The following is a 27,356-nucleotide window of genomic DNA, read 5'->3' on the forward strand; positions in this document are numbered from 1 at the left end:
GATTAGGTTTCTCCTCCAATAAGGATGGAGGCTGATTGATTGGCTTAAGATCTTGTATGTGTATTTATAAGCCTTAGAAACAGTGACTTTTTTTTAAACTCCTGACCACCCCATATTAACTGTATCCTCCCCCAAATATATATGTATGAGTGTGTGTGTGTGTATGTGTATGCACACACACACACAAAATAGCATGAATAGTTTTTGTCTTATTTAAATTTTTTAAAATTATAGTTAACATACAATATATATTAGTTTCAGCGTACAACATAGTGATTAGACATTTATATACCTTATGAAGTAATCACCATGAGATAAGTCTAGTACCCATATGACACCATACATAGTTATAACAGTATTATTGACTATATTTCTTATTCTGTACTTTACGTACCTGTGACTAATTTTATAACTGGTGATTTGTATTTCATAATCCCCTTCACATTTTCCAACCTTCCCCTTACCACCTTCCCATCTGGCAACCATCAGTTTGTTCTCTGTATCTGTGAGTTTATTTCTGATGTGTTACTTTATTTTGTTTTTCAGATTTTACATATAAGTGAAATCATATGGTATTTGTCTTTCTCTGTCTGACTTATTTCACTTAGCATAATACCTTCTAGGTCCATCCATGTTATATATATGCACCACATCTTTATTCTTCTATAAATAGATACCTAGGTTGCTTCCGTATCTTGGTTATTGTAAACAACACTGCAGTAAACATAGGGGTGCATATATCTTTTCAAATTAGTGTTTTCAATTTCTTGGGATAAATACCCAGAAGTAGAATTGCTGGGTCATAAGGTAGCTCTATTTTTCATTCTTTGAGGACTCTCCATAGTGTTTTCCACAGTGTCTGCACCAGTTTGCAATCTCACCAACAGTGCAGGAAGGTTCCTTGCCAACACTTGTTTGATTTACTGATAATAGCCATTCTAACAGGTGTGCGGTAATATCTCGTTTTGATTTGCATTTCCCTGATGATTAGTTATGTTGAGCATCTTTACATGTATCTGTTTGCTGTCTGTATTTCCTCTTTGGAGAAATATCTGTTCAGGTCCTCTGCCCACTTTTAAATTGGATTGTTTTGTGTGTTTTTTATGTTGAGTTGTATGAGTTCTTTTTATATTTTGCATATTAGCCTTTTATCAGATATATCATTTGCAAATATATTTTTCCACTCAGTAGGTTGCCTTTTTGTTTCATTGATGGTTTCCTTTGCTGTGCAAAAGCTTTTTAGTTTGATGTAGTCTCATTTGCCTTTATTTTGCTTTTTGTTTTTACCCTAGGAGACATCCAAAAAGATATTACTAAAACCAGTGTCAAAGAGTTTATTGCCCATGTTCTCTTCTAGGAGTTTTATGATTTCAGATCTTACACATAAGACTTGAATCCATTTTGGGTTTCTTTTTGTATACAGTGTAAGAAAATGGTCTAATTTCATTTTTTGCATGTATCTATTGTTTTTCCCTGCATTTATTGAAGAGACTGTTCTACCTCCTTGTTTACACTATTTGGGCATATAAGCATGCGTTTATTCCTGGGGTCTCTATTCTGTTCCATTGATCTACATGTCTGTTTTTATGCCACTACCATATTGTTTTGATTACTATGGCCTTGTAATATAATTTGAAGTCAGGTAGTGTGATAACTCCAACTTTGTTCTTCTTAATATTGCTTTGGCTATTTGGGGTGTTTTGTGGTTCCAAAAAATTTTTAGGGTTATTCTAGTTTTGTGAAAAATGCCATTGGTATTATGATAGGGATTGCATTGAATCTGTAGATTGCTTTGGGTAATATGGACATTTTAACAATATTCTTTCAGTCCACGAGCACAGTCTGTCCTTCCATTTATTAGTGTATTATAGTTTTCAGAGTACAGGTCTTTTACCTCCTTGGTTAAATTTTTCATTCTTTTTGATGAACTTAAATGGGATTGTTTTCTTTCTGATAGTTCAATATTAGCATATAAAATCTCAACAGATTTCTGAGTATTTTGTATACTGCAGTGTTACTGAATTCATTTATTAATTCTAATAGTTTCCGGTAGAATCTTTAGGGTTTTCTCTCTATATACATAATATCAGCAAATAGTGATAACTTTACTTTTTTCTTTCCAATTTGGATGTCTTTTATTTTGTTTTCATATCTGATTGCTACATATCCTTGTCTTGTTCCTGATCTTGGAGAAAAAGCTTTAATCTTTTCACCGTTGAGTGTGATGTTAGCTGTGGCTTTGTCATATGTAGCCTTTATTATGTTCAGGTATATTCACTTTATCTCCACTATGCTAAGAGTTTTTATCATAAATGAGTGTTGTATTTTGTTGAATACTTTTTCTGCATCTATTGATATGATTATATGATTTTTATCCTTCATTTTGTGTGTGTGATATGTCATGTTAATTGATTTGTGGGTATTGACCCAACCTTGCGTCCTTGATCATGTTGTATGATATTTTTAAAGTATTGCTGAATTTGATTTGCTAATATTTTGTTGAGGATTTTTATGTCTATGTTCACCAGGGATAATGGTCTATAATTTTCTTTTTTTGTAGTGTCTTTGTCTGTTTTTGGTATAAGGATGCTGCTGGCCTTGAATGAATTTGGGAGCGGAACTCTTAATATTTTGGAATAGTTTGAAAAGGATAGGTATTGATTCTTCTTTGAATGCTTGGTAAAATTTACCTCTGAAGCTGTCTGATCCAGGACTTTTGTTTGTTGGGAGATTTTTTTATTACAAATTTGATTTCAGCCCAGCCAGGCGTGGCTCAGTGGTTGACTGTCGACCTAGGATCCAAGCGATGGGTGTTCAATTCTTGGTCAGGGCACTTGCCCAGATTGTGGTTCGATCCTCAGTCGTGGGCATGCAGGAGGCAGCCAATCAATGACTCTCTCATCATTGATGTTTCTATCTCTTTCCCTCTAATTTGATTTCATTACTAATAATTGGTCCGTTCAAATTTTCTATTTCTTCCTGATTATGACTTGAAAGATTGTATGTTTCCAGGAATTGATCCATTTCTTTTAAGTTGTCCAGTTTGTTGGCATATAATTGTTTGTAGTATTTTCTTATAATCCTTTGTACTTCTGTCAGTTGTGTCATTTCTCATTCTCATTTTGGATGTTATTTATTTTGGCTCTCTCTCTTTTTTTCTTAATGAGTCTGAATAAAGATTTATCAATGATGTTTATCTTTTCAAAGAACCTGCTCTGATTTTCATTGATCTTTTCTGTTATTTTTTTAGTTTCTATTTCATTTATTTCCACCCCAATCCATATTATCTCCTGCCTTCTAACTACAGGCTTTGTTCTTCTTTTTCTTGCTCCTTTAGGTATAAAGTTAGATTGTTTTTGTGAAATGTTTCTTGTTTCTTGAGGTAGGCCTGTATTGCTATGAATTTCTCTCTCAGAACTGCTTTTGCTATGTCCCATAGATTTTTGGGTCATTGTTCTTTCCATTTTCATTTTTCTCAGGGTATCTTTTAATTCCCTCCTTGATTTCTTTATTAACACACTTAGTATTTAGTAGCACGTTGTTTACCTTTCATGTGTTTGTTTTTTTCAGTTTTTTTCTTATACTTGGTTTGTAGTTTCATGCTGTTATGATCAGAGAAGATGCTTGATATGATTTCAGTCTTTTTAAATTTATTGAGACTTCTTTTGTGCTCCAACATGTGGTCCATCCTGGGAAATGTTCCATGTGCACTTGAGAAAATGTATATTCTGTTTATTAAATCCATATGATCTAATGTGTCTTTTAAGGCCACTCTTCCCTTGTTAATTTTCTGTCTGAATGATCTATCCATTGATGTGCATGGAGTGTTCAAGTCCCCTACTATTATTGTATTACTGTTGAGCTCTCCCTTAATCTGTTAGTACTTGCTTTATGTATTTAGGTGCTCCCCTACATTGGTTGTGTAGATGTTTACTAGAGTTATATTTTCTTGCTGGATTGATCACTTTGTCATTATGTAATGCCCTTCTTTGTCTCTTGTTACAGACTTTGTTTTAAAGTCAATTTTGTCTGATAAAAGTATTGTACCCCAGCTTTTTTTTGTTTTTACTCGCCTGAAATATTTTTTCCACCTCTTTACTTTTAGTCTGTGTGTATTTTTCTATTTGAAGTGAGTCTCTTGTAAGCAGTATTATCTATGGGTCTTGTTTTTTTTTTTTAATCCGTTGAGCAACCCTGTGTCTTTTGATTGGAACATTTAGTTTATTGTACTTAAAGTAATTATACATAGTTGTTGCTATTTTATTGATCATTGTCTGGTTGTTTCTGTGGTTCTTCTCTGTTCTTTTCTTGCTGTCTTCACTTATACATTGATGACTTTCTGTAGGGATTTGTTTGAATTTCTTTCTCTTCAGTTTTTGTTTATCTCTTAATGGTTTTTGGTGGTTACAATGAGGTTCGTATATATCAAGCTATGTTTATAGCAGTCTGTTTTAAGTTGATGGTTGTTCAAATTTGAATGTATTCTAAAAGCACAACATATTTTACTCACCTTCTCCGAGTTTGTTTTTGTGTATGTGAGTATATCCCTTAATTTGTCTTTCTAAATTTATCTTTACTGTTGAAAGTTTTACAAACATCCTTTCGCCCCCCTGCTGACCCCTTCCCCCCCACTCCTGCCCCCTCCCCAGGCCTTCACCACACTATTGTAGGTGTCTGCAGGTGATGCATATCTGCATATAAGTTCTTTAGTATCACTTCCTGCTCCCTGTCCCTCTTCCCTCTAAGAATCCTCCGTCTGTTGCATGTTTCCATGTCTCTGGCTCTATTTTGTTTGTCAGTTTATTAGATTCCACGTATAAATGAGATCATGTGATACTTGTCTTTCTCTGACTGGCTTATTTCACTTAGCGTAATACTCTCCAGGTTCCTCCATTAATTTGTCATTGTATTTATACATGATCTTACTACTTTTGTCTTTTAATCTTCATACTTGCTTTATAATTGGTTGATCCACTACTTTTATTACGTGTTTGCCTATATTAATGAGATTCCCCCCCCCCCCGTATTTTCTTATTTTTAGTTTGTTGTTTTCTTTTTGGCTTCAAGAAATTCCTTCAACATTTCTTGTAATGACAGTTTAGTGGTGATGAACTCCTTTAGCTTTTGCTTGTCTGAGAAATTCTCCTTCAATTCTGAATAAGAACCTTCCTGGGTATAGTATTCTTGGTTGTAGATTGTCCCTTTCATGACTTTGAATATATCGTGCTGTTCCTTTTGGCCTGCAGAGTTTGTTGTTGAAAAATCAGCTGATAGTCTTGTGGGAGTTATCTTGTACATAACTAGTTGCTTTTCTCTTGCTACTTTAAGATTCATTGCCTTTAACTTTTGGCATTTAATTATGATGTGTGTTTGTATGGGCCTCTGGTTTTATCTTGTTTGGGACTCTCTATGTGTCCTGGATTTGGAAGTCTGTTTCCTTCACCAGGTTAGGGAAGTTTTCAGTCATTTCTTCAGATAGGTGTTCTATCTCTTTCTTTCTCTCTCCTCCTCCTGAAACCCTTATGATGCTAAAGTTGGTATGGTTGAGGTTGTCCCAGAGGTCCCTAATTTTTAAAATTTTTTCTCTGCTGTTTTGTTTGGATGTCTTCCACTACCTTTTCTTTCAGATTGCTGATTCGATCTTCTGTTTCATTTAATCTCTAGTGTATTCTTCATTTCAGTTATTGTATTCTTAGTTCTAATTGGTTCTTTTTTATATTCTCTGTCTCTCTGTTCAAGTTCTCACTGAGTTTTTTTAGTCTTCTGAGTTTTCTGAGCATAACCATTGTTTTGAACTCTTTATTTGCCAGATTGCTTGTCTCTGTTATGTTGGTTCTTTTCCCGGAGTTTTGTCCTCTAATTTGGAATATATTTTTTTGTCGTCTCATTTTTGCTGACTTTCTGTGTTTGGATCTATGTATTAGGTAGATTGGCTATGTCTCCTGGTCTTGAAAGAGTGACCTTATGTAGATGTCATTTGGGGCCCAGTATCACAGTCCTCCTGTTCACCTGAGCCAGGTGCTCCAGAGGTGACACCTGTGTGGGTCATGTTTGCCCTCCTGATATAGTTTGGCCTCAGTTGCTGCTGGCACGTCAGTGGGTAGGGTTGACCTTCAGGCTGACTGGCTCTGAGTACGATCTGCAACAGTGGGCAAGCTGTTGTGCAGAGGCTAATGCCATGGAGTGCCAAGGCTGCCTGTCTGGTGTGTCAGTTGCAGAGCCACTTGGGTGGGGCTCCAGAGCTGTCTGAAGTCAGCCACTGGGTGCTTTGGGTCTGGAACCTCTTGGGATGGGCACTGGTGTGGGCTGAGGCCAGCCACCATTTGTGCCAGGTTTAGGGCCACTTATTTGGAGCTATGTTGCAAGCCAAGACTTTTGGCAGGCTTAGGGCCACTTAGTGGGAGCTACAATGCGAGATGAAGCTGGCTACCACTTCTGTGGGGCATGTGGGGGCTTTGGGAGAGTCCTCCGTGCACACCAAGATCAGCTGCTTCTTGTGTGGAGGGAATGGAGCTGCTGGAAGAGGTTTTTGCTGGGCAAGCAGAGCTGGTTGTGTGGGGCAAGGTGTCAGGGAGATGTTGGAGCAGGGCGAACGGTGTTGCCAAGTTAATGGAGAACATTAGTGCCAACTAGGTGGGAGGAGAGCTCAACAAAGCAACAGTGGCACCACCAATGCTTCTGTTCCCGGAGAGAACTGCCCCAACCCCTGCCCCTCTAGCCCATCCCTAACGTTTGTTGATTTCATTCCTCTTCATATAACCAGGTGCTTCTTGAGCTGCTGCCTCTCTACTGGAGCTTGGAACAAGGGAGTTTTTGTGTGAGCCCTTGAAGATCAGCATCTTGGTCTCTCACAGCCCTTTGTCTCAGACATAATCCCCTTTGCTTTTCAAAGCCAGATATTATAGGACTCCTCTTCTGGCACAGGTGCCTTAGGCTGAGGGCCCAGCATGGGACTTGGGCCCCTCACTGCTCTGGGGAAACCTTTGCAGCCAAGATATTCCTCCCATTTGTTAACCACCACACCATTGGTATGGACCTGCTTGGTCTGTGTCTCCACCACTCCTACCTGTCCCCACATGGCTTCTTCTCTGTATCCTTAATTATAGGACTTCTATTCAGCTAATCTTTAGTTGGTTCTCAGTGATGGTTGTTCTATAATTTAGTTGTAATTTGGATGTATTAGTTGGAGGAAGTGAGTTCGGTATTTACCTGCTTCTCCATCTTGACTTTGCCTCTTTTTGTTTCTCTCTTGAGACTGGATCTTTACTTTGTCTTGGAGCAGCAGCTCTCTACCCTCTGAAGTTGTGAAAGTTTCAACATCTAAAATGTTCTGAGTGACTCACTTGGGCTAGAATATGGACCCACCCTCTGCTTTTTTCTGAAGTTTACAGATGGTTCTGAGAGGCACCCCGGTTTGGAGCCCACTACCCGGTAGAACAGAGCTCCTCAGGCCTTATGTGTGCAGATCCCTGGGGCCTTGTTAAAATGGGGTTCTGAGTCTACGGTTCTTACATGCCCCCAGGTGATGTCTGCTGCTGGTCCTACCTCATTTTGAGTATAAGGCTTTGGAAAGCATGTCTTCTGAGAATTTTGTTCCTCTCTTTGTGAGATTCTTCCTTACTGATGCTTTTCTGCTCTACTGATTCTCCCTCCTAGAACTATCATAATGTACCAGATTCTTTTGTTGTTATTTCCATTTGGTTTCAGTATCTTTCCAAACTTGGTACCTAATACTAAGGCACTTTGTTTCTAAAGATCATGGCACCTTGATCCAAAGCTATCTGGTCTAATGCTCAGGAGATAAAAATTGAGAGGCTCTACCAGTTATGTCTGCTCTCTTTCCTGATTCACAATTTTTGCTCTTCTGTGAAACAAAAGAAAATGAGCAAATATATAAGCTGGACTTAGACAATGGGCCAGACTTTCTGGGTATACGCTAGTTTAATTTGGGAGTTTAATGTTTACTTTGCTTAAATGTCTGCCATTCACTTACTTCCTTATACAATGCTCTTATGGAATTCTGTTAAAATTCTCTCAGAAAGGTACCATGGCCTTCATAATTGCCTTTGAGTTTTCTTTTTCTCTTAAGACCCATATTCTTAAAGCCACTCACTTCCCACTACAAATTCAATATCCTCTAAACAGGCCTCTTCTTACAAAGGAGATAGGCAAGTTTGGAAGACCATTAAATTTAAAAGCGTTTTATTGATCTTGGTGCTGGGCGCTGATTGAGGAAAATGTTAGCAGCTGTGTGCATTTCTAAGGAGCAGGGCTGCTAGGACCATTTCTCACCAGTGTGGGGAAAGAGGCTGAGTGAGAGCAGAGTGCAGTGTGTCAGCCAGCTGCCCGTGGAACAAACTGGCCCTTTTTCTTCAAGTTAACAGTGCCATCTAAATGTTAAAATTAAAAACTTCACCCTTTCTAAGCAATCTAATGAAGCCTGCTTCCTAGGAAGTCATTTCAACAATAACAAGTAACATTTATTGAATGCTTAGTGTGTGATAGGTGCTATTCTAAATGTATTATCTATATCAACGCATTTAACCTTCACAGTCTCATGAGATATAGGTACTATTAGCCCCATTTTACAGATGAGGAAATTGAGGTACAGAAGTTGTTTGCCCAAGATCATATAGCTAAAGTATATCAGAGCCCTGTATTTGAATTTGGTCAACCTGACTCCAGAGTCCACACACTTAACAATTACACTGTATCTCAGACAAGTATTTATGAAGTATCTTGTGCCAGCACGGTGTGCCAGGAACCTTGGGTACACAGCAGTCATCAGTCCAGGAAGATAAGTTCCTAACTCATTCTGTCAGGGAGAGCCAGATCTTTTAGCTACAGTTGTCATTGAAAGCCTCTGAAGCATCCGAGCAGAGACCTGGGTGTTGAGAGGCTTTAGTCACAGAGATCTGTGGGAGGGTGTTCTGGCAGAACAGTAAATGTAAAGGCACAGACATGAGAGTGAGCGTGGTTTGTTCAGGGGACAGAAGGTGGCCCTGGTACTGAACTACTTTCACTTCCTAAGTGAACCATCTCTCTCACCTCCTTGCCCTGTCTGGAATGCCCATCTCATGCCCTTTTTCACCAGGCTATGTTAATTGTCTTTTAGGGGTCCCCTCTGGGAAGTCACTACAAACCCCCGCCCCCACATAGGGTAGGTGCCCTTCCCATGTCCCTGGCCTTACATTGACCACACCCTACTGAGTTTGTCTTTTTTACTCTAGGAGTTCCTAGAAAGAAGCACTGTCTAAACTTAGAATACCCAGCCCTTAACATTGGGGGACATCCATGTTAGTTGAATGGGTATTACCAAGGTCACATAATAAGTGGCAGACCAGGACTGAAAATGAACTGTGCCTGTTCTCAGAATGCATAGTTTTTACCCTGCTGTGCTGACAGATGTAGTTTGAGAAGTATGAAATTCCCAGCTTTCATCTAGCACAGAGAATGTCAGAGGCGGTGGTGATTCATCATGTGTTGGCAGCACAGTTGTGTCGGTTCCAGTTGTTCTGTGTGAGTTGGGCATAATGAGCTGAGCTGTCAACAGCCTAATGGCAGAAAAGGGACACATTTGGCTCAGTGGGTTTAGCTTTGTGTTGGCTACTCGGGAGAGCAGGGGCAGGGGTGGTTTGTGGTTCCCCAAGGTTGGCTATTGAAATTTTCTCCTCTTGCTAGAAACTAATCTAGCTTTAGGTTTGGTGGCAAAACTTCTTCAAAGAGGTTTTAAGACAGGAAAAGGTTTGTAGGAAAACTAACATGACCAGCATGATTCAGGGAAAATAGAACTGAACTGGGAGTTAGGAAGACCACATACTGGCTTTAAGACTTTGGGACAGAATAAGCATTGGTTTCCTGTGTGAAGTTGGGAGGATGTTCAGTGCAAGTAGGGGATGCCTGGCTTCTTCATTATTAGAGAATCTGGGCCAAGGGATACATCCAGATGGAATGGCCCAAGAAGGGGGAAGTTGTCTGCTCATACTGTTCCAGTGCTTTCCCCTCAATGGGAGCTCTCTGATCTGCTTTGAGACCTTTCTTTGATATCCCTACGTGAATTCTTTAACATCAGGGCTTAAATGTCGATTTGGAAACCGGATGTATCCTCCTGAGAGCCCTCTTACTCTTCTCATTGATTCTGCAGCACCATCATTCTTCCAGAGCTAAAAAATAAGCCCTTTCAAGGCGTGATGCCCCTTGAGTTCATGCCCCAGGGTTTTCTAGGGCTTTTATTTGATCAGAATGCCATATATTTAAATCCCAAGAACATTCCCAAACTGAGGCTATGATTTATGAAATCATCTACTTTTGGTCTTGTCCAAGCTTTTTCAGTTTCAATCTGTAAGTGAATCTTTGAGTTTATGCTTAGGGGTAAAAGCAGTACAGGCGGTCCCTGACTTACAGCGTTCTGATTTACAATTTTTTGACTTTATGATGGTGGTGCAAAAGTGATACGTATTCAGTAGAAACCTGATAGGCTAAGCTATGATGTTTGGTAGGTTAGACATATTAAATGCATTTTTGATTTATGATATTTTTGGTTTATGATGTGTTTATCAGGACATCACACCATCTGTACCATTTAGGAACTTAAAACGCTAATGTTTGTAGAAGTTATTACAGTGATGGACCCATAGTATTTGTTTTAATTCTGGGTTGTATAAAAGCCAGAGATAGATATAATTCTTGGGTGAATTCTTCACTCATTCTCAGTATTCACTAGGAGTCTCCCATCTCCTGACATAGCATGCTAATTTTGAGATCTACTTCTTAGTCAAACAAAACTCTAGAAGGGAAAAGATCATTGTAGTTATCTGGGAAGAGAGTCCTGGGATAGCGTATGTGGTATTTGTGCTGAGTCATAGTGCCATTTGACTTGTACTGGAACTTACAGACCTTTCTCCTCTTAGAGCAAACTGCTATTCGAGAGAGCCTCCCATCATGCAGCTAATGACTCTTAATTCCTGGTGAGACGGGCAGTCACCATTTTATATCTCTGTGGGTTTTGCTATTTGGGTGTTTACCCTTTTTCTTTTCTTATAAAACTGCCTTCAACGTGTTAGTAATACCTGTGGACTTGGCTTTGCTTCATTAGTATTCTGGACATCACTGAGGATCTGTCAGTGACAAGTCAGGGTCTTGTTGCCTTGATCTGATTCTGGAGGTCGTGTCTCTGCTTATCTCTTTCCTGGCATGATATCTTTTTATTCATACCCACTCTTGTTGACCCTATTCCAAGCTTCTCAGTCTGCCTGGCGGACTTGGAACTAGGCAAGATCTCTAACCCAGGTCTGATATAATCCCTAGAGACATTGCCATGGGTTTTTTTTCCTCGGTAACATATGGATTGCCTTTCCCTTGAGCTCCTGCCACTGCGTGGTCATTTTTGACAGCCGCAGAATTAGTTCACACTAATTGATTCAGAGCCAGATGAACAACAATCTGAAAGTGTTTTCTTGCCTTTAGTGTCTGTACTTTTGGTTTTGTTTTTAAATTAAAAGTACCAGGGTTAGGAGGGGTTGTTTTTCTAACCCCCGTGTGGCCTCCCCCAAGATGACCTAAGTTTTCTTAATAATTTTGAAGACTGTTATTTCCTTTGAGTAAATGATAGCTTTTCCAGTGACAAGCTGTTGACTTTGTTTCAGTTACTTCTCTTACATTTCCTCATCTGTAAAATGAGGGAAATACTGCACCCTAGGATTGTGGTACAGATTAAATGAGCATAAACACTGAGTTCTGGCGCAGAATAGGTGCTCAGTAGGCATTAGTTCCCCTTGTTTCCCTAGTGGGTTGTCATCACCACTCTAAAGCTTTTCCTAACCTGTGAGCAAAGTGGTTGCTAGGTTTGTGCTTAGGTTCTATACAGGCCTGCACTGTCCACTATAATAGCCACTGGCCACATTGGCTATTGAGTCAAAAATAGACTATGAGATAGTCCAAACTGAGATATCATTTTTAAATGCCACATTTCACAGACTTGGTTCAAAAATAAAACATAAAATCTCATTAATTTTTTTGTATTGCTCACATGTTGAAATAGTTTTTTTTATTTATCAAGTTAAATATATATACAATGAATTTCCCCCTTTTCTTTTTACTTAAATGTGGTCACTGGATATTTTTAAATTACATAGATGGTCCTATTTTGTTTCTAATGGAAGACTGTGCTGGTTTAGGTTCTGAAGAGGCATTGTATACAGAAGAAAAATGGTCTAATAAACCAAGGAAATAAGAAAAGGAATAAATGCAGGATAGTATATTTAATATCTAGGATGTTTGTTTAAAACATCTAAGTTCTGTGCTCTTTAAGGAAACTTTTTGATGTACTGTTGGAATAAGTTTTTTGCCATCTTCAAAGTCTATTGCAAACATTTTAAGGGCTAATATCCTCCTTGGTGGTAAGCATTCAACCTTTAAGGCTTTCAAAATTGTCAGGAGTCTATTTGAAGTTAAATTTAGTGAACTAATAAGAATAATCAAGTTGGAAAACACTTTGTATAAAATAGACCAACATTTTTCTCATGATTCATAACAGACTCTAGGCAATCCCAAATGAGTTTTTAAAAATGTTTTGATCAATAACAGTATGGATGGAATAAATATATAACTTCCCAGGGGCATATGTTACAAGCTTTATAAGCCTTTGTTTTTTAAATTACTATAGTTATACTTGAATATATAAATCAGTAAGATCTAAGTAAGTATGGGCTGTACAAAAGGTAGTAGTAAATGCTGTTTGTCTCGTGGGTGAGGTTGGGGGAAGAGAGTACAGATAGAAAAGGAAAACTTTATTTTTCTCATTCCCATAGATGCTTGTTGCCAACATTGACTTGGGCCCTACTATTTTGGACATTGCTGGCTACAGCCTGAATAAGACACAGATGGATGGGATGTCTTTATTGCCCATTTTGGTGAGTATAAAGCCCTCAGTCAGGCCTGAGCCAAGACTCTGAAATAAATTCCAGGTTGTATAAATGTAAGCTTAAAAAGCTATTAAAGTTGGGGAACAGAGAATAGAATTTTTCTCTTCTCTGTGGTAGGAAGGAGTTTTTAAAAAAGAATGATCGGACCACGTATAAACAGAGTTCTGTATTCTTCCTACTTTCCATCTCCTCCCCGAAAAAAATCATTGTAAACAAGATTAAGACAGGTGACACAGACATTTGCAACATATGTGAAAAGGGGTAATAAGTTCTAATAGAAGCAAAGATTAATATCCCAGTAGAAAAATGAGCAAAGTAAACAACTAATCAACTCACCGAGGAATTAGAAATGGTCCAAGTAAATGCAGAAAGATCGAATCAATGCTGATCAAAGAAATGCTTAACTGAAGGAGGCCTTTATTGCCTGCAGAACTGGCCAGGACACCCACTGTTTGCAAAAGTCTGAGAAAATGGAAACCACTCAGACTCTGTTCATAAAAGTGTAGTCAGTATACACCATCAGGAGGCTAATTTAACAAGACATATCACTTCAGAATATACACATCAAGCAGTTCCATCTGGGAATCTCTTCTAAGAAAACAAAATACATTCAAGTATCTACTGTGTGCCTGGCACTGTACAAAGCTAACTATAAAATATGTACTTGTAGTGTTAATAGAAGAAAACAAAAAACCTAAATATCCAGTAGGGAATTGGTTAAATTGTTGCACCATTAAACAATAGAATATTAAACCAACACAAAATAATATAGATCTGTGTATTTTGACTCGGAAAGGTGCCTACCCCATACTGTGGGGAAAAGGTGGTTTCACAACAGCATCTCTTTGTTATTAAAAATGTATTTTAGCCCAGCTGGGCGTGGCTCAAAGTTGATCCAGGCAGTCAGGGTTCGATTCCCAGTCAGGGCACATGCCCGGGTTGCGGGCTCAATCCCCAGTTGGGGGCGTGCAGAAGGCAGCTAATCAATGACTCTCTCCCTCTCCTTTCCTCTCTCTGAAATCAGTAAAGATATATTTGAAAAAAATAATAAAATAAAAGGTGAAATGTGATCCATTCCATTAGAATCACAATAAGAATTTTTTTTTTTAAATGTATTTTAGTATGTTTAAACATAGACAAGTTTGGAAAGATTGGTTCTGAAATATTTTAGGCACTTACGGTGACTCATAGGTGAATCTTACTCATTGACTTTTCTGAATCTATTGCAGTTTATTGTTAGGTAGTATGTGATTCATACAAGAGAACACATGTAACTCAAATTACTTATGAAATGCAAGAGATACCATGAACCCATCTTCTCATTTAAGAACTCAGATATTCCCAATACTGGGACTTCTACCTATGTGTTCTTCCCCATTCCATCCCTTGCCTGCCCCATGGGAGGATCACTTTCCTGAATTTCATGGTTCTCATTATCTGGCTTTTATTTTTTAGGGTTATTATGTATGTGTCCCTAAACAACACAACCTGGTTTTGATCATGTTTTGCCTTCAAAAAATGACATCCTACTGGATGTCATTTGGAACTTTTTCCAATTCAGCATTTTTTCGAAACTGATCTATGTTGTTCACAGGTGTGTAACATTCCACTGCATGAATGTATCACCACTTAATTATCTGTTTCCTTGTCAGTCAATGGACATTTTTGTTGCTCTAGCTTTGTTTTAGGAACAGTTCTGCTAAAGCATTCTTATACATGTCTCCCAGTGAGCACTCATGTATGTACCAAGGTTACAGGAACTGCACATGTTCAATTCTACAGATACATCGAGTTATTTTACAAAATGGTCACTGATTTACATTCTCACCAGCAATGTGTGACAATTCCCCTTGCTCTATATGTACTGGCAGGCAACTTAATTTTTGCCACCCTAGTAGGTGAAAAAGACCAAGATTTTATTTGGTCTTACTATGCAAAAATATAACAGCTTAATTCACTTACTATACAGTTATAGTAAGTGAATTAAGCTGTTAAAAAATATATATTTATCATTAATAAAGAAATGCATATTTGTTTATTAATGAGATAAATATATATATTTTTTAACAGCTTAATTCACTTACTATACATTTCACTAATTTAAAGTTCGTAAGTCAACAGTTTTTGGTATATTCACAGAGTTGTGCAGCTACACCATAATCTAATTTTAGAACATTTTCATCACCCCAAAAACATTAGCAGTCACTCCCCCATTGCTCCCTCTCCCAGCACCAGCTAGCACTAATCTATTTTCTGTCTCTATAGATGTGCCTATTGTGGACATTTTGTATAAATAGAATCATACAATATGTGGCCTCTTATGACTAGCTTCTTTCACTGAGCATGTTTTCAAAGGTCATCTACATTGTAATGTGTATCAGTACTTCATTCATTTTTATTGCTGAACAATAATCCATTATATAGATGTACCACATTTATTCATTCATCAGTTGATAGATATTCGGGTTTTTCCCCCTTTGGGGCTATTATTAATAATGCTATTATGAACATTTGTGTACAAGTTTTTTGTGTACAAATGTTCTCAGTTTGTTGGATATATACCTAGGAGAATTGCTGGGTCACATGGTGACTTTCTGTTTAACCTTTTGAGAAACTGCCATACTGTTTATGAAGCAACTATACCATTTCATATGTTCCCACCAGCAGTGTACAAGAGTTCTAATTTCTCCACGTCCTCGCTAACACTTGTTACCTTTTTTTAAAAATTAGTATTATTTTTAATTTTAGAGAGGAGGAGAGAGAAAGAAGCATCAATGTGAGAAACATCAATGGGTTGCCTCCTGCATGCACCCCAACCTAGGATTGAACCTGCAACCTGGGTATGTGCCCTGACCAGGAATCGAACCCGCCACCTTTTGGTGTACTAGACGACACTCCAGCCAACTGAGCCACACTGGCCAGGGCCTTGCTGTTATCTTTTTATTATATTGTAGTCAGTGTGAAGTGGTATCTCATTGTGCTTTTGATTTGCATTTCCCTGAGAGCAGGAGGTGAATCTCCCATGTGATAGCTGCCGTCCCTGCTCCTGAGGGCTGGGAGACAACCCATCACAAGAGTTAAGAGTCGAAAGCCTTGTACCACCTTTACTAATTTACTACCCAGGCCCAAACTTTGTTTAGATTTCTCACTAATGAATACCCAAACTTTGCTTAGATTCCTTTCTAACGAGCACTAACTTTATCGGGCCTGTCACTTTCTCACAAATTTATTGTTTCTTTGTCTAAAAAGTATAAAAGGGTGCCTAGTTCAATCATGCCTTTGAGCCTCTTTTATGATCGGAGTATCATATTGTGATCCTCCCGTGCACACATATTAAATTGGTTTTTCTCTCATTAACTTAGTCTTGTATCAGTTTTACTATTTTATTTTACTACTCCAGCTATAAGAACTGAATGGGGGTGGGGGGAATTCTCCCACAAGTTCATGGGTGAGTGGTATCTTCATTCTGACCATCAAGAAGTACTTTGAACCTATTACCGTCCTTAGCACAGCCCTGGTTAATACTTGTGAGTTTTTGTCCTTGTGTATATTAAGTTATAAATTTCTTAGTATGAGCTTAGACTAGTTCTTACACAGTTTATGGGCAGCATTGTTTATTCTAACCTGGACTTCAGCACCTTGCACTGTGACCGATTCTTGCTTAGCTACTTTGTTCGTTTCCATTCCTGACCTGCCTCACAGAAGTAAGCTGTCTTGGGAGGTAAGTATGAAATGCTCAAAGCATTTGACTGACCATCACTTTCGAGGGCTCTATAAGATACTCAGTAGCCTTAATATGCATCAGTTTTAGTCATTCCCTTTAGTTACTGAATGAACAGTCCAATTAGGTTTGACTGCCAAGGCTCCTGTAGCAGTAGAATAAATAACTTTGTGGTCCTTTTCACAGTCTATATATATATGCCTCACAGGAACCACTTTTGCTCTTCTTTCTAGAGAGGTGACAGTAATGTGACTTGGCGATCAGATGTCCTGGTGGAGTATCAAGGAGAAGGTCACAATGTCACTGACCCAACATGTCCTTCCCTGAGTCCTGGAGTGTCTGTGAGTAATGGTTTGAGTTGGCTTGGACAGCTTTCCCACTGACAGCTCAGCAGGGCATTGGTTTGGATGTATCAAGTATTGAAACCCTTAATCTGAGTCCTGCTTCTCTGTCACTGGACTTTGTCACTTGACTGTAGGAGATTAGTAGATACGCAAAGGTAAACTCAAGAATCCCAAAAATGGGGGGGGGGGGGAATTATGAAAATGATGCTGCTGACCTATTGTCAGAATGTGCACTTTGAATTCTTCCAGTTTTTGTGACAAGTACATGTGCCTGCCCTTATTCTTACCTTATTAATCAGCACCCCTTCCTGTCTTCCTGCCCTTCCCAATAGCGGTACTGTTTTTTGTTAGAGATATAGTCAGAGGCATCCAACAGAGAGATGGGCTCCCACCTAGGTATTGGCCTCACTTTGGACAGTGGAAAATAGGCTTCCATTTGGAGTTGACTCTTTAATACCAAGGTGTTATGATATAGCTAAGCAACCAAAAGTTGGTATGGAAGACTTGAAGAAACAAGTTAGAATTAAGTCCTGTTTGGTGATAAAAACACTCATAAGTAACTTACCTGCTGATGATTCCACAAAGCTCATTTTAGCATTTTTTCCCCAGCCTTTTAGGATGGCAGTTCCTAATATACCTTAGCAGTGACTCATTTGAGGATTGACTTCTCCTCCTTACCAACCATACATTTTACAGGGGCCCATGACAACAGTCTACAAACAGAACCACCACAACAATGTTCCTTAGTCAAATTAACCATTGTTATCAGTAAGGAACAAAGCTGCATACCTATTTTTGATTCATTTCTCTGTGGAAGGTTTCCTAATTTCTGTCCAGTTCTATGTTTGGTTTGGTTGCCCCTGTAGGCAGGTAGCTGTTACTATAAAAGAACTATCTTCATTTAACTCTTCAAATATCCCTACAGCAATGTTTCCCAGACTGTGTGTGTGAAGATGCTTATAACAACACGTATGCCTGCGTGAGGACCATGTCAGCACTGTGGAATTTACAGTACTGCGAGTTTGACGACCAGGAGGTAAGATGCCCTGCTGCCTCCCCACCCGTGTCTGTTGCCAGCGCTTCATTGGCTGGACTTGGTAGCAGAAGAGCTGTTCCAGGATGCTCTCAAGGGAAGATGTGTTTCTTATATGTACTTCCACTTAGGTGTCCCTCAGCTAAGGAAATAGCATTCCCCAAGGCCATTTATAATTCTCTGTGACCTTTCTGGATAGGGCGCTCTCCACTCCCACCACCACCCAAACATTCACTTTTTCAGAATGCTGCTTCCCTGCTTGTTTGGGGTGAGGGTCAGACACCTCAACTTGTTCAGAAACGACTGTCTCCACCACAACACAGTCCAGTGCTGCTCAAACAGATCAGCAGTGGAAGAAGGTGGCTGTCAGCCAACAGATCAGTGTGGACTGTCTGAAGGACCACGTGGACTCCAGTCCCTGTGGTTTCATACTGTTTATCAGTGGGTGCTCACCTGCCCCATCTGGCTCCCCACATCTTGCCATATGGGGCCAACGCTCATCGTGTTTCTCAGAAGCTGACTCACTCGCCCTTTGCTTGTAGCTCATGAGCACTTTAGACAATATGCAAGAGAGCTCCAGCTCAATCCCTGTTCCTCTTCCCCCATAATCTTTCTCAGTGTGATAACTACTTTGTGTTGTCCAAGGGCAGCCACTTGAAGCCATTATAGGCAAAGTTTGCCTACCATCTTCCTAGTCTATCACTTGACTCCAATTTGGAGAACAAAGTACAGAGTGGGGGAAAATGGTGATATTAGACGTGTCTAATATTAGAAATAATAGTATTGTATCTCCAGCAATGCGTCCAAAACTGCATTTTAAATAAGAAACCCTAACATTTGTATAACACAGGTACTTTCCTATTTATTCTTATTTGAATCTTCACAATTCTAAGGAGAAAATAAACCTTCAGACGTCAACTCCCACTCAGTAACTTCATTCCCAAGTCTAGTCTCTGAGGCTTTGCCATTTGAGGGTCATGCCTTCTGTTGTCTGCTTTAATTACAGAGAGTAATAACCACCCCCCAACCCCCTCCTGACTCTGCCTGAAAAGGGCCCTTTCCAGCATGTGGGCTGTAGACCGAGGCAATTTAACCCCAGAACAGATGCTCCCTTGTTGCATGGATACCCTCGGGCTTTTGAGGATCTTTTTTTTCTTTGAGGATCTTGAGACCAGATGATACTTTCCTGGGCCTTGGGTGTTGTCTACCTCCTCCCTCCACATTTAGAAAGAATTCACATGAGTATTTCTTTAAACGTAACCCCCTGCTCTTTCCTCCATCCTTTCGTTTCCTATAGGTGTTTGTAGAAGTCTATAACCTGACTGCAGACCCACACCAAATCACAAACATTGCTAAAAGTATAGACCCAGAGCTTTTAGGAAAGATGAACTACCGGCTGATGATGCTACAGTCCTGCTCTGGACCCACCTGCCGCACTCCAGGGGTTTTCGACCCTGGGTAAGTTTCCATTTCCTTCAGTGACTTTGCCAAGTTGGCTCTAGCAGTCATGCTGTTCTTGAAGGTGAGGGAGGCCAAGGGGTCCTTTCTGCTTTGAGCTGTTCTGCATTTCTCCTCCCGCTTTAGCGTGGGAATACTGTGTCTTAGTGCATCCGCCTGTGTGCTGGGAAAATGAGCTGTTTGAAACTTGCACTTTGGTGCCAGTCCGTGCTTTAGTTAGAGGTAGCCCCTCCCCGACCACTGGGGCTCCTCTGCCTCCTGGCTGGGCTGCCTGTCCAGGTGCCACTTGATTGCATGGCGACACCTGGGGCTTCTTTAGAGTAACCGACCAGGTGCTACCCTGTTCCCTAGCCCTTCCGAGAGCATGTGCCTGCATTTCTCAGAAACCCCAGTTACAGAAATGTGAATACTTGCCAGTAAACTTAATGTATTAAATACAATGAAACAGAAGGTATAAACTCTCAAATGTTGAAATGTGTAAGTCCACTGCAGCATACAAAGGTAGGAAAGGTGTCTAACTACCAGCTACCAAGGCAGCGCCTTTCCTCTCTCTCATTCCTCTTGAGCAGTGACTTCACCACTAACACTGGGCTCGGCACACCGTGCATTTGAGCCGCCTATGGCAAAACCTGTCATCTTTTGCTTGAAAATTAAAAATTAAACTTTCACTGGGAAAGGATTATTTCAGTTCTTACCGTCTGATTGTAGGAGAGAGGGAAGGGTGCTGTCCTAAGGCAGTGAGAGTAGTGATGTTATTTAGCCACCTTCACAGGAAGTGCTCTTCAGTCCAAATTAGAGAGGAATGTGCGTGGATGAGTAAGGAGCAGGATTCTAGTTTTAGAACTCATTTTCTTTTAAATCCTTAGCCATAGCTTAGTCTCTTCTGCCAAACATTTAGGCCTGTAGAATCCCACAGGCCCATTCCAGCCACTCCTGTTAGAACAGCCACATCTTCAGTTATGTACTGTGTGTGGCTGTATTTACATTTCAGTAACATTGAGTAGCTGGGACAGAGACCGTATGGTCCACAAACCCTAAAATATTTATTATCTGGCCCTTTATGGGAAGGAAAAAAAATGGCCAGCCACTATTGTAAAATAATCCCAAAAGATAGCAGATAAAGCAGAAGTAAAATAGTGTTATTTATAGCCTTCACATACATGTAAACTCTCTTTCCAGCCCATCTATAGTCCTTATGTTTGCAGTCTCAGCTCAAGTTACTTTCCCATGGGTGGTAAAATAAGTCATCTTATGTACCAGCCGTTGTACATAAATTGCCTTACTATTTTATTGGTGGCCAGAGGGGTTAATGACTTACCAAAGTTCATAATGAGCCAGATTCAAAGCCATGTCTGTGGTACACACCTGTGCTCTTACCCGCCACAGTCTTGGTCTCAACTGTAAAAGAAGGGCTTTAGGGCTTTGAAACTGTTGGTAGGGCCTTCTACCAAGTGCTAGACTCATCCATCAGGCTACTTTATACCTTAGGGATCACCCCCTACCCCCTCAAAAAAAACACAGCTCACATCTTGCCTCCTTCCTAATGCCTTCCAAGATTAACCTACTTCTGTTTCTCTTCTCCTCTCTACTTCTACTACACTGTTTTGTGCTGGCTGATATGCCCTTATTATTAAGTCCCCGTTTTGTACCATAATCTGTGCCACTAGATTCCCTTCCTGCCATCCTTTACACTTAGCATTCTGAGTGAATTACTCGGTGGTTAACTACAGTTAATGTGACATCCTTTTATTTTTCCTCCCCAGATACAGGTTTGACCCTCGTCTCATGTTCAACAATTATGGTGGTGGCAGGACTCGAAGGTTTTCAAAACATCTTCTGTAGCGACCTCTGCACCTGGGCCCCTGCACGCCTGTCTGATGAAGTGATTGTAGTAGGTGTCTGTAGCTAGTCTTCAAGACCACGCCTGGAAGAGTTTCTGGACTGGCTTTGTTGTAAGTCCTGTTTTAAAAAGCAACCCCGTCAGCCGACCTCCCTGTGCAATGTGTTAAACTGTGAACTCCGCCCTTATGTCAGGAGCAGCTGTCCCTGGTCCTCCATTCAGCTGATAGGACTGCTCCTGGGGTCTTTGTCCTCACCTTACCCTCTCTCCTGGGGCTCTAGTTCTTGATTACTCCCCTGTGGTCAGAGTCAGAATTTGCAGATCCATTCAGATAATTGGCAGTGCTTCAGGGGAGAAATGTTTTTGGTATACAGTGTGATCTAAAGTCAAAGGACCGGCATAGCATTTCAGATTGAGCACTTCACTATCAAAAAATACTAACATCACATGGCTTGAAGAATAACTATCAGAGCTAAATCATCTGATTAAGAACAAGTACCATTGTTTTCAGAGTAGCAGAAATACATTGTTTATAATATGCATCCACCACAATGTGGTAAGTCACAAATTCAAAACATGTCAGCCAAGCTCAGTTCATTTTTGGGGTCTGGGCTGGTACTGCACCAAAATAGGATAGTAAGCTTTTGGCAAAGGCTAATTCCAGGTAGTTCGTGAGGGTGATAGCCATCTATTTTCTGGTGGCTGCTAACCACGTGGAGTACCCGGTAACAGCAGGGGTATTGAGGGAATGTCTCTTCTCAATACTCGGCAGAGAACAAAGACTTCAAGGGCTGGGGAAGGCTGTGTTTTCTGCGGGCCTTCTGTAGAGAGGGCGCTTAGGTTGACAGGTTGAAGGGCTTGAGTTGGGATGCAGTAAGTGCCTGTCCAGCAGGGAGTCTGGGTTTCAGTCCCACGTGTGAAGTTGTTCCAACTCTCTCAGCATTCTATTCATTTGTTAAGATAAAAATTTCTTATAGTTAATGCAAAGCATCAGCCACTTTACCCTACCTCTTCCCTTTCAGATTAGTTCTTCCTGACTTTTTGGAGTCTTGTGTAATTTGGGTTCCATCCACTATTCTCATCGAAACCAGATGTTGAGGTTTCCTCACTAGAACACCTATATTTTTGTTTCTTGGCTTGAAGACCAATCTCGTTTCCACTGCTTTCTTCACAGGAAGGTTAGTCAGTGGTGGGACAGCAGGAGAGGAAGAGCTGTGGTTTGTAACTTGTTCAACTCAGGCAATAGTGATTTTAGCTTTATTTAGGGGCCTAGGCTGAGCTTTAAGCACTTTGTAAGACGTGGTCATAAGCAACTTTTCTACCAGAATTCCAGATAGCCATGGTCAGTTAATAGCCATTGGGTCTATTCCTTTACCTCATACAATCCATTAACTGGTAGTATTGGAGGTGAAATAGGCAGATGAAATGAACACCTCTGCTGTAAATGTTCTAGGGAAAGAAATTATAAAAACTTGTAACTAAAAGCAAACTACAGTGTTGAATATGGGTTTCGGCTTTATTCAGACTTTTGATTCTTAACGTTACTCAGTCAACTTCCACATTAATGAAAGTTGACCATAGTTATTCCCAAATAAAAAGAAACCAACTCTTACCAGGTCTTGTACTGTGATGTCATATTATTCAGTTAATTCATTTTCTGATGCTGGTTCCTGAAAGCAGGTAAAGTCATAGAATTACACACAGGTCAGCTGCTGATGTATCCGTCACTGTCAGCAGGCGTCTGGATAATGGGGATCTGCAGTGAGCCCGCTCTGTTGGTGCGTTTCCTAACTGCTGAATGGACTTCATTCTGGATCTGTGTTAAAATCATCTTTCATTATGAGGCTTCAGCTTGTATAGTCTAGCAGACACAGAATGCACTGAACTTCTCAAAATCTCTATGTATGAGGGACCACTGTATGAGGCTTGCCTGGTCTCTCTTAATTGTACTGATTTATTAAACTTTGGTTATTTTCCCTTTTCAGAACGCCGGGTCCCTATCTGTTGGTGCCCTTCAGAGCAGAGAACTGTATGCCCATTAGTATGAACAGAGGCGGTAGGAATGAATAGATTTTTGCCTTATAAAATTTCCTATTACAAAGCTCTTCCTCACATACAATCACCAAGTAGGAAACACCTTTTGAACATCTTTGAATTTGACCAATGGTGCTGTTGCAAAATACATTTTTTGTCAATACAAATTGACAACACTAGGGTTTTTGTACAAAATAGTAATAGCCATGGAAGTTATACCTTAATCTATAAAAAATGTTCTTAAGTTTATTTTTAAGTGTCTAAATTAAGGATTAGTGTTTTAATGAAAGAATTGTCCCAGGATCCTTATTAAGAGAAAGCAAAGGGTATTTCCTCTGATCTACCAATGGAATTAGATGGGAATACTTGGGTTCTTTAGTTTTACCACCACTTACGTCACCCTGAATTGTGTGAATTCCTGTGTTTGCATCACCTGTTCCTCGAAGTTGCTCCACCCGGTTCTATGTCATTTCAGTCATCTGACTTAGAAAGTGCCCTTCAAAGGACCCTGTTCACTGCTGCACTTTTCAATGAATTAAAATTTATTTCTGTTCTAGTGGAAGTGTGTCCTTTGTCTTAGTCCACAAGTAGTAATTCTGACAAGATCCTCTCTTTTCTTGATGCTGTTTCATGCTCTAGTCACTCACCTAGTACTGGAGACTGGTCATTTCCACACTGGGTGCAATAGTCTGTACCTGGAAAGCTCTCCTACACGTGTCCCTGCTGGCCAAGCTCCCTGAATTAGCACCACGTAGAAAGTCCTTCCTGATAAACCTTTATGCACTTACAACTATGGAGAAGAATCATCTTACCTTGGCTGGCTTCAAATTAAACTAAGCTCACCTTCCAGTGTGCTTTGCCTTGATGTCCAGTCATGTGATCCATTGCCCCAAATAACTTCGTATGGAAGTTGAAAACTTTTCTGAAAGGGAGAGTTTATGTTTTAGGCTTGTAGGCCATATGGTCTCTGCTGCAACTAAACTCTAAAGTATCCCTAGTCAATACTTAAATCAGTGAGTGGCTGTATTCTCAGAAAACTTTACAAAAGCAGGTAAGACATGATTTGCCAACCCCAGACCTAGTAAGTTGCCTTATATCTTAAAAATTAAGGCCAAGTAGAAAAATGAGATGTTAGAAGTCTCCATAAAAGTGCCAGATTACTACTAGAACAAGTAATTCGGGTATATCACAGTGTGAAACCATCAGCAAGAAAAAGGAGAAAGTTGACTTGCATAGACACACAAAGTGAGGCCAAGTACGTACATACCTATCAATAATTACTTTAAATGTAAATAGACTAATTCCTGCAATTATAAGACAAGAGTAGCTAAAAGGATTAAAAAACAGGACCCACCTATATGCTTGCTGCCTACAAGAGACTCACTTCAGGTGTAAGAACACATACAGACCGAAAGTGAAGGGATAGAAAAAGGTATTCCATACAAATGGAAATCAAGAGAAAGCTATACTTACGTGAGACAAACTTTCAAGACTAACCAGACACACAGGGCGCTGCATAACGATAACGGGATCGGCCCAGGAGGACGACGAAACATCATAAACACTTGTGCACCCAACAGAGGGGCACCTCAGTATATACAGCAAACATGAACAGGCTGAAAAAAGGAAAAGATAATTCGTCCCTGATGCCTCTATTTACAGTACAATTCCATTTCAGACAAAGAAGGGGAGGTGCCGCTACCATTCAAGTGGCTTCTTGTCCCAATTCATGGCATGGCTGTTGGAAAAGAACTCGAACCAGAGCTCTTCCCACCTCATTTTACTATTCCCAGCATGGCTGTGGTAAGCAGTGTCCGAGACGGCTCCCAGTGATCCTGTGGGCCCTCCCGCAGTGCATCAGCACTGGTCCACGCCACCCAAGGACTTCTGAGGCTAGGTCATAAAAGACATGGCCACTTCCACCTGTTCTCTTGGATACTCTGGGGGAAGCCTGCCACCGTATGAAGAAACCCAAGCAGCCCTATAGTGAGGTCTACGTGGTGCAGATCTGAGGACTACTGCCAGTGACCAGCCCCAACTTGCCAGACACGTGAGCCACCTCAGAAGCAGATTCTCCAGCCCAGACAAGAGTGTATATGACTACATCCAGCCCCAGCCAACATCTTAACTCGTGAGAGACACCCAAGCCAGAACCATGAGCCACCCTGCTCCAAACTAACTCACAGAAACCACGTGATAGAGTAAATGTTGTTTGAAGCTGCTGATTTTGGAGTATTTCTTATGCAGCAATATATGGCTAATATAACGACCAAAGCTAGCTTACCAAGAGAAAAACGGGCGAGGCTTTTGTCAAAACCTACCCAATTGTAGCTACCTGGGACAGGGCAAAGCTGTCTAGTAAAGCCTCAATTTATCTCTGAAGGGGAAAAAAGTCATGTACCTTACATCCCCGAAGAATATAAACAAACACCGGTTCCCAGCTATTGCTACTAAAACCAAGTAGATGTTTCTTTGTTGAAATGGTTGCTAAAATGTTCTCAGCACATGTTGGAAAATATTTTAATGGACTCTCTTTGGCTGGCAGTCTCCAGTCACAAATCCACATCTTCTCTCCAGGGGTCCCCATAACTCACAAAAGCTAATGCGGAGGAGAGCAGAGCACAGGGCAGAGCAGCGTTTAGCAGCTGCAGTATGTCAGGGTTCCGGCTTGGTTCCTGAGGCACCTGTTGTCCGAATCAAGACCATCAGTCACTACTCCCTCACCTCGTCCCAAGGCCAGGAGAGTAGCTCAGAAGTGAACTGATTCCGTTCCTGCTTACTTCCCTAAGAAAGAGTCTGCTTTGTGTACTTCTCTTCCCCTGATCTCCCAGCACCCCCCAGGGTTAGGGGAATAGGGAAACACCAACTTTATTAGGTCTGAGATCAACCCAATGACCTGCATTCTTTGAACAGTCTGGAGTGCGTGACTACTGACCGAGTCTAAGTGCAGCCTTCAGCCTTGGACTGTGCTGTTACGGATGCGTCCACAGACAGCGAAGCCCAGCAGGGGCAAACAAGAACTGGGGCCTCAGTCCTCCTGCCCCCTTCTTCCTGCAGTGCCATGGAGAGCCCTAGTTCAGAGCTCAGCCAGGGGTAAACAAGGGCCTCGGGAAGCGGCACAGTGGCTGTTCTGACACATCTATGAAATGTGTAGTCCCACAGATGTGCCCCGCAGGTGGGAGAGAGACAAACTGAGCTGAAGATACAGTCCAGAGGATTACTATCTTGGGGAGAAGTCACGTGCATGACGACACTGAGCAGCAGCACCTGCAGGGGGCCCTCTGGCCTGGATGTCTCAGCATCACCCTCCTCGCAGTGACCCGACAGCACGGGCATCCCTCAGTCCCAGCCGCTCTGAGCACCCGGCTCTAACCTGCCAGAGAAGAAAGACGACACTCTGCCACTGTACTTATGGGAAGCACAAGGGAAGGCGCTGAATATTGATTTCTTGATCTGCCAATCGCCCTAGAATCTTGAGTGTTTTGCTTATAACTCCATTTCCTTCCCTAAGCCTGAGTTTAAAAAGCAAAGTTCCTGCTTAGAAAAATGTCCCTCTTGGAAATTGCATGAATTTCAGTGTCAGCACCTTGGCCCAAGAGTAGAGCAGCCATTAACACCACTGCAGGAACAAGAGCCTGGAAAATAGCACCACCTTGCACTGTACCGGGCTTTACACTGTACAGAGTCCCTTCACACTCACCATCCTGTTGGTCGTCACATCAGCCCTGTGAGGTAAGCAGACACTTTACAGGGAAAAAAGCTGCGTTTGAGCCACAGCAACTGCCACTGTAAGTTTTAACTCTGCTCGTGCCAAAGATGAACTCTCAACCTGGGAAGAGTTATTGAGCCCTAGTGGAAGTTATTTTCTCATAATGGAGGAAGCAGCAAGAGCGACCCTGATATAACACGCTGCCAAAAGACCTCAGAAACCAGCCCACCATGTAGGAAATTTTCTTGTAAGTTATGAATTCTGCTTGGTAACTCCTACTCATCCGTAAGATCC

At 40.7% G+C, this 27,356-nt stretch overlaps 1 protein-coding gene across 1 annotated transcript in view; it reads left to right on the plus strand.

The window, feature by feature from the left end:
- GNS (glucosamine (N-acetyl)-6-sulfatase) overlaps positions 1 to 23,909 on the plus strand; it is a 42,690-nt gene extending 18,781 nt beyond the window's left edge. Inside the window, exons 10-14 of the mRNA XM_081129466.1 lie at positions 12,810 to 12,911; positions 16,878 to 16,985; positions 17,914 to 18,024; positions 19,319 to 19,479; positions 21,243 to 23,909. Coding sequence (XP_080985592.1) covers positions 12,810 to 12,911; positions 16,878 to 16,985; positions 17,914 to 18,024; positions 19,319 to 19,479; positions 21,243 to 21,321 — 561 coding nt within the window. The 3' untranslated portion in view covers positions 21,322 to 23,909. The remainder of the gene's footprint in view (positions 1 to 12,809; positions 12,912 to 16,877; positions 16,986 to 17,913; positions 18,025 to 19,318; positions 19,480 to 21,242) is intronic.
- The last annotated feature ends 3,447 nt before the right edge of the window (positions 23,910 to 27,356 follow it).

The sequence above is a fragment of the Miniopterus schreibersii genome (genome assembly GCF_964146895.1).
Source record: "Miniopterus schreibersii genome assembly, chromosome: 2".
NCBI lineage: Eukaryota > Metazoa > Chordata > Mammalia > Chiroptera > Miniopteridae > Miniopterus > Miniopterus schreibersii.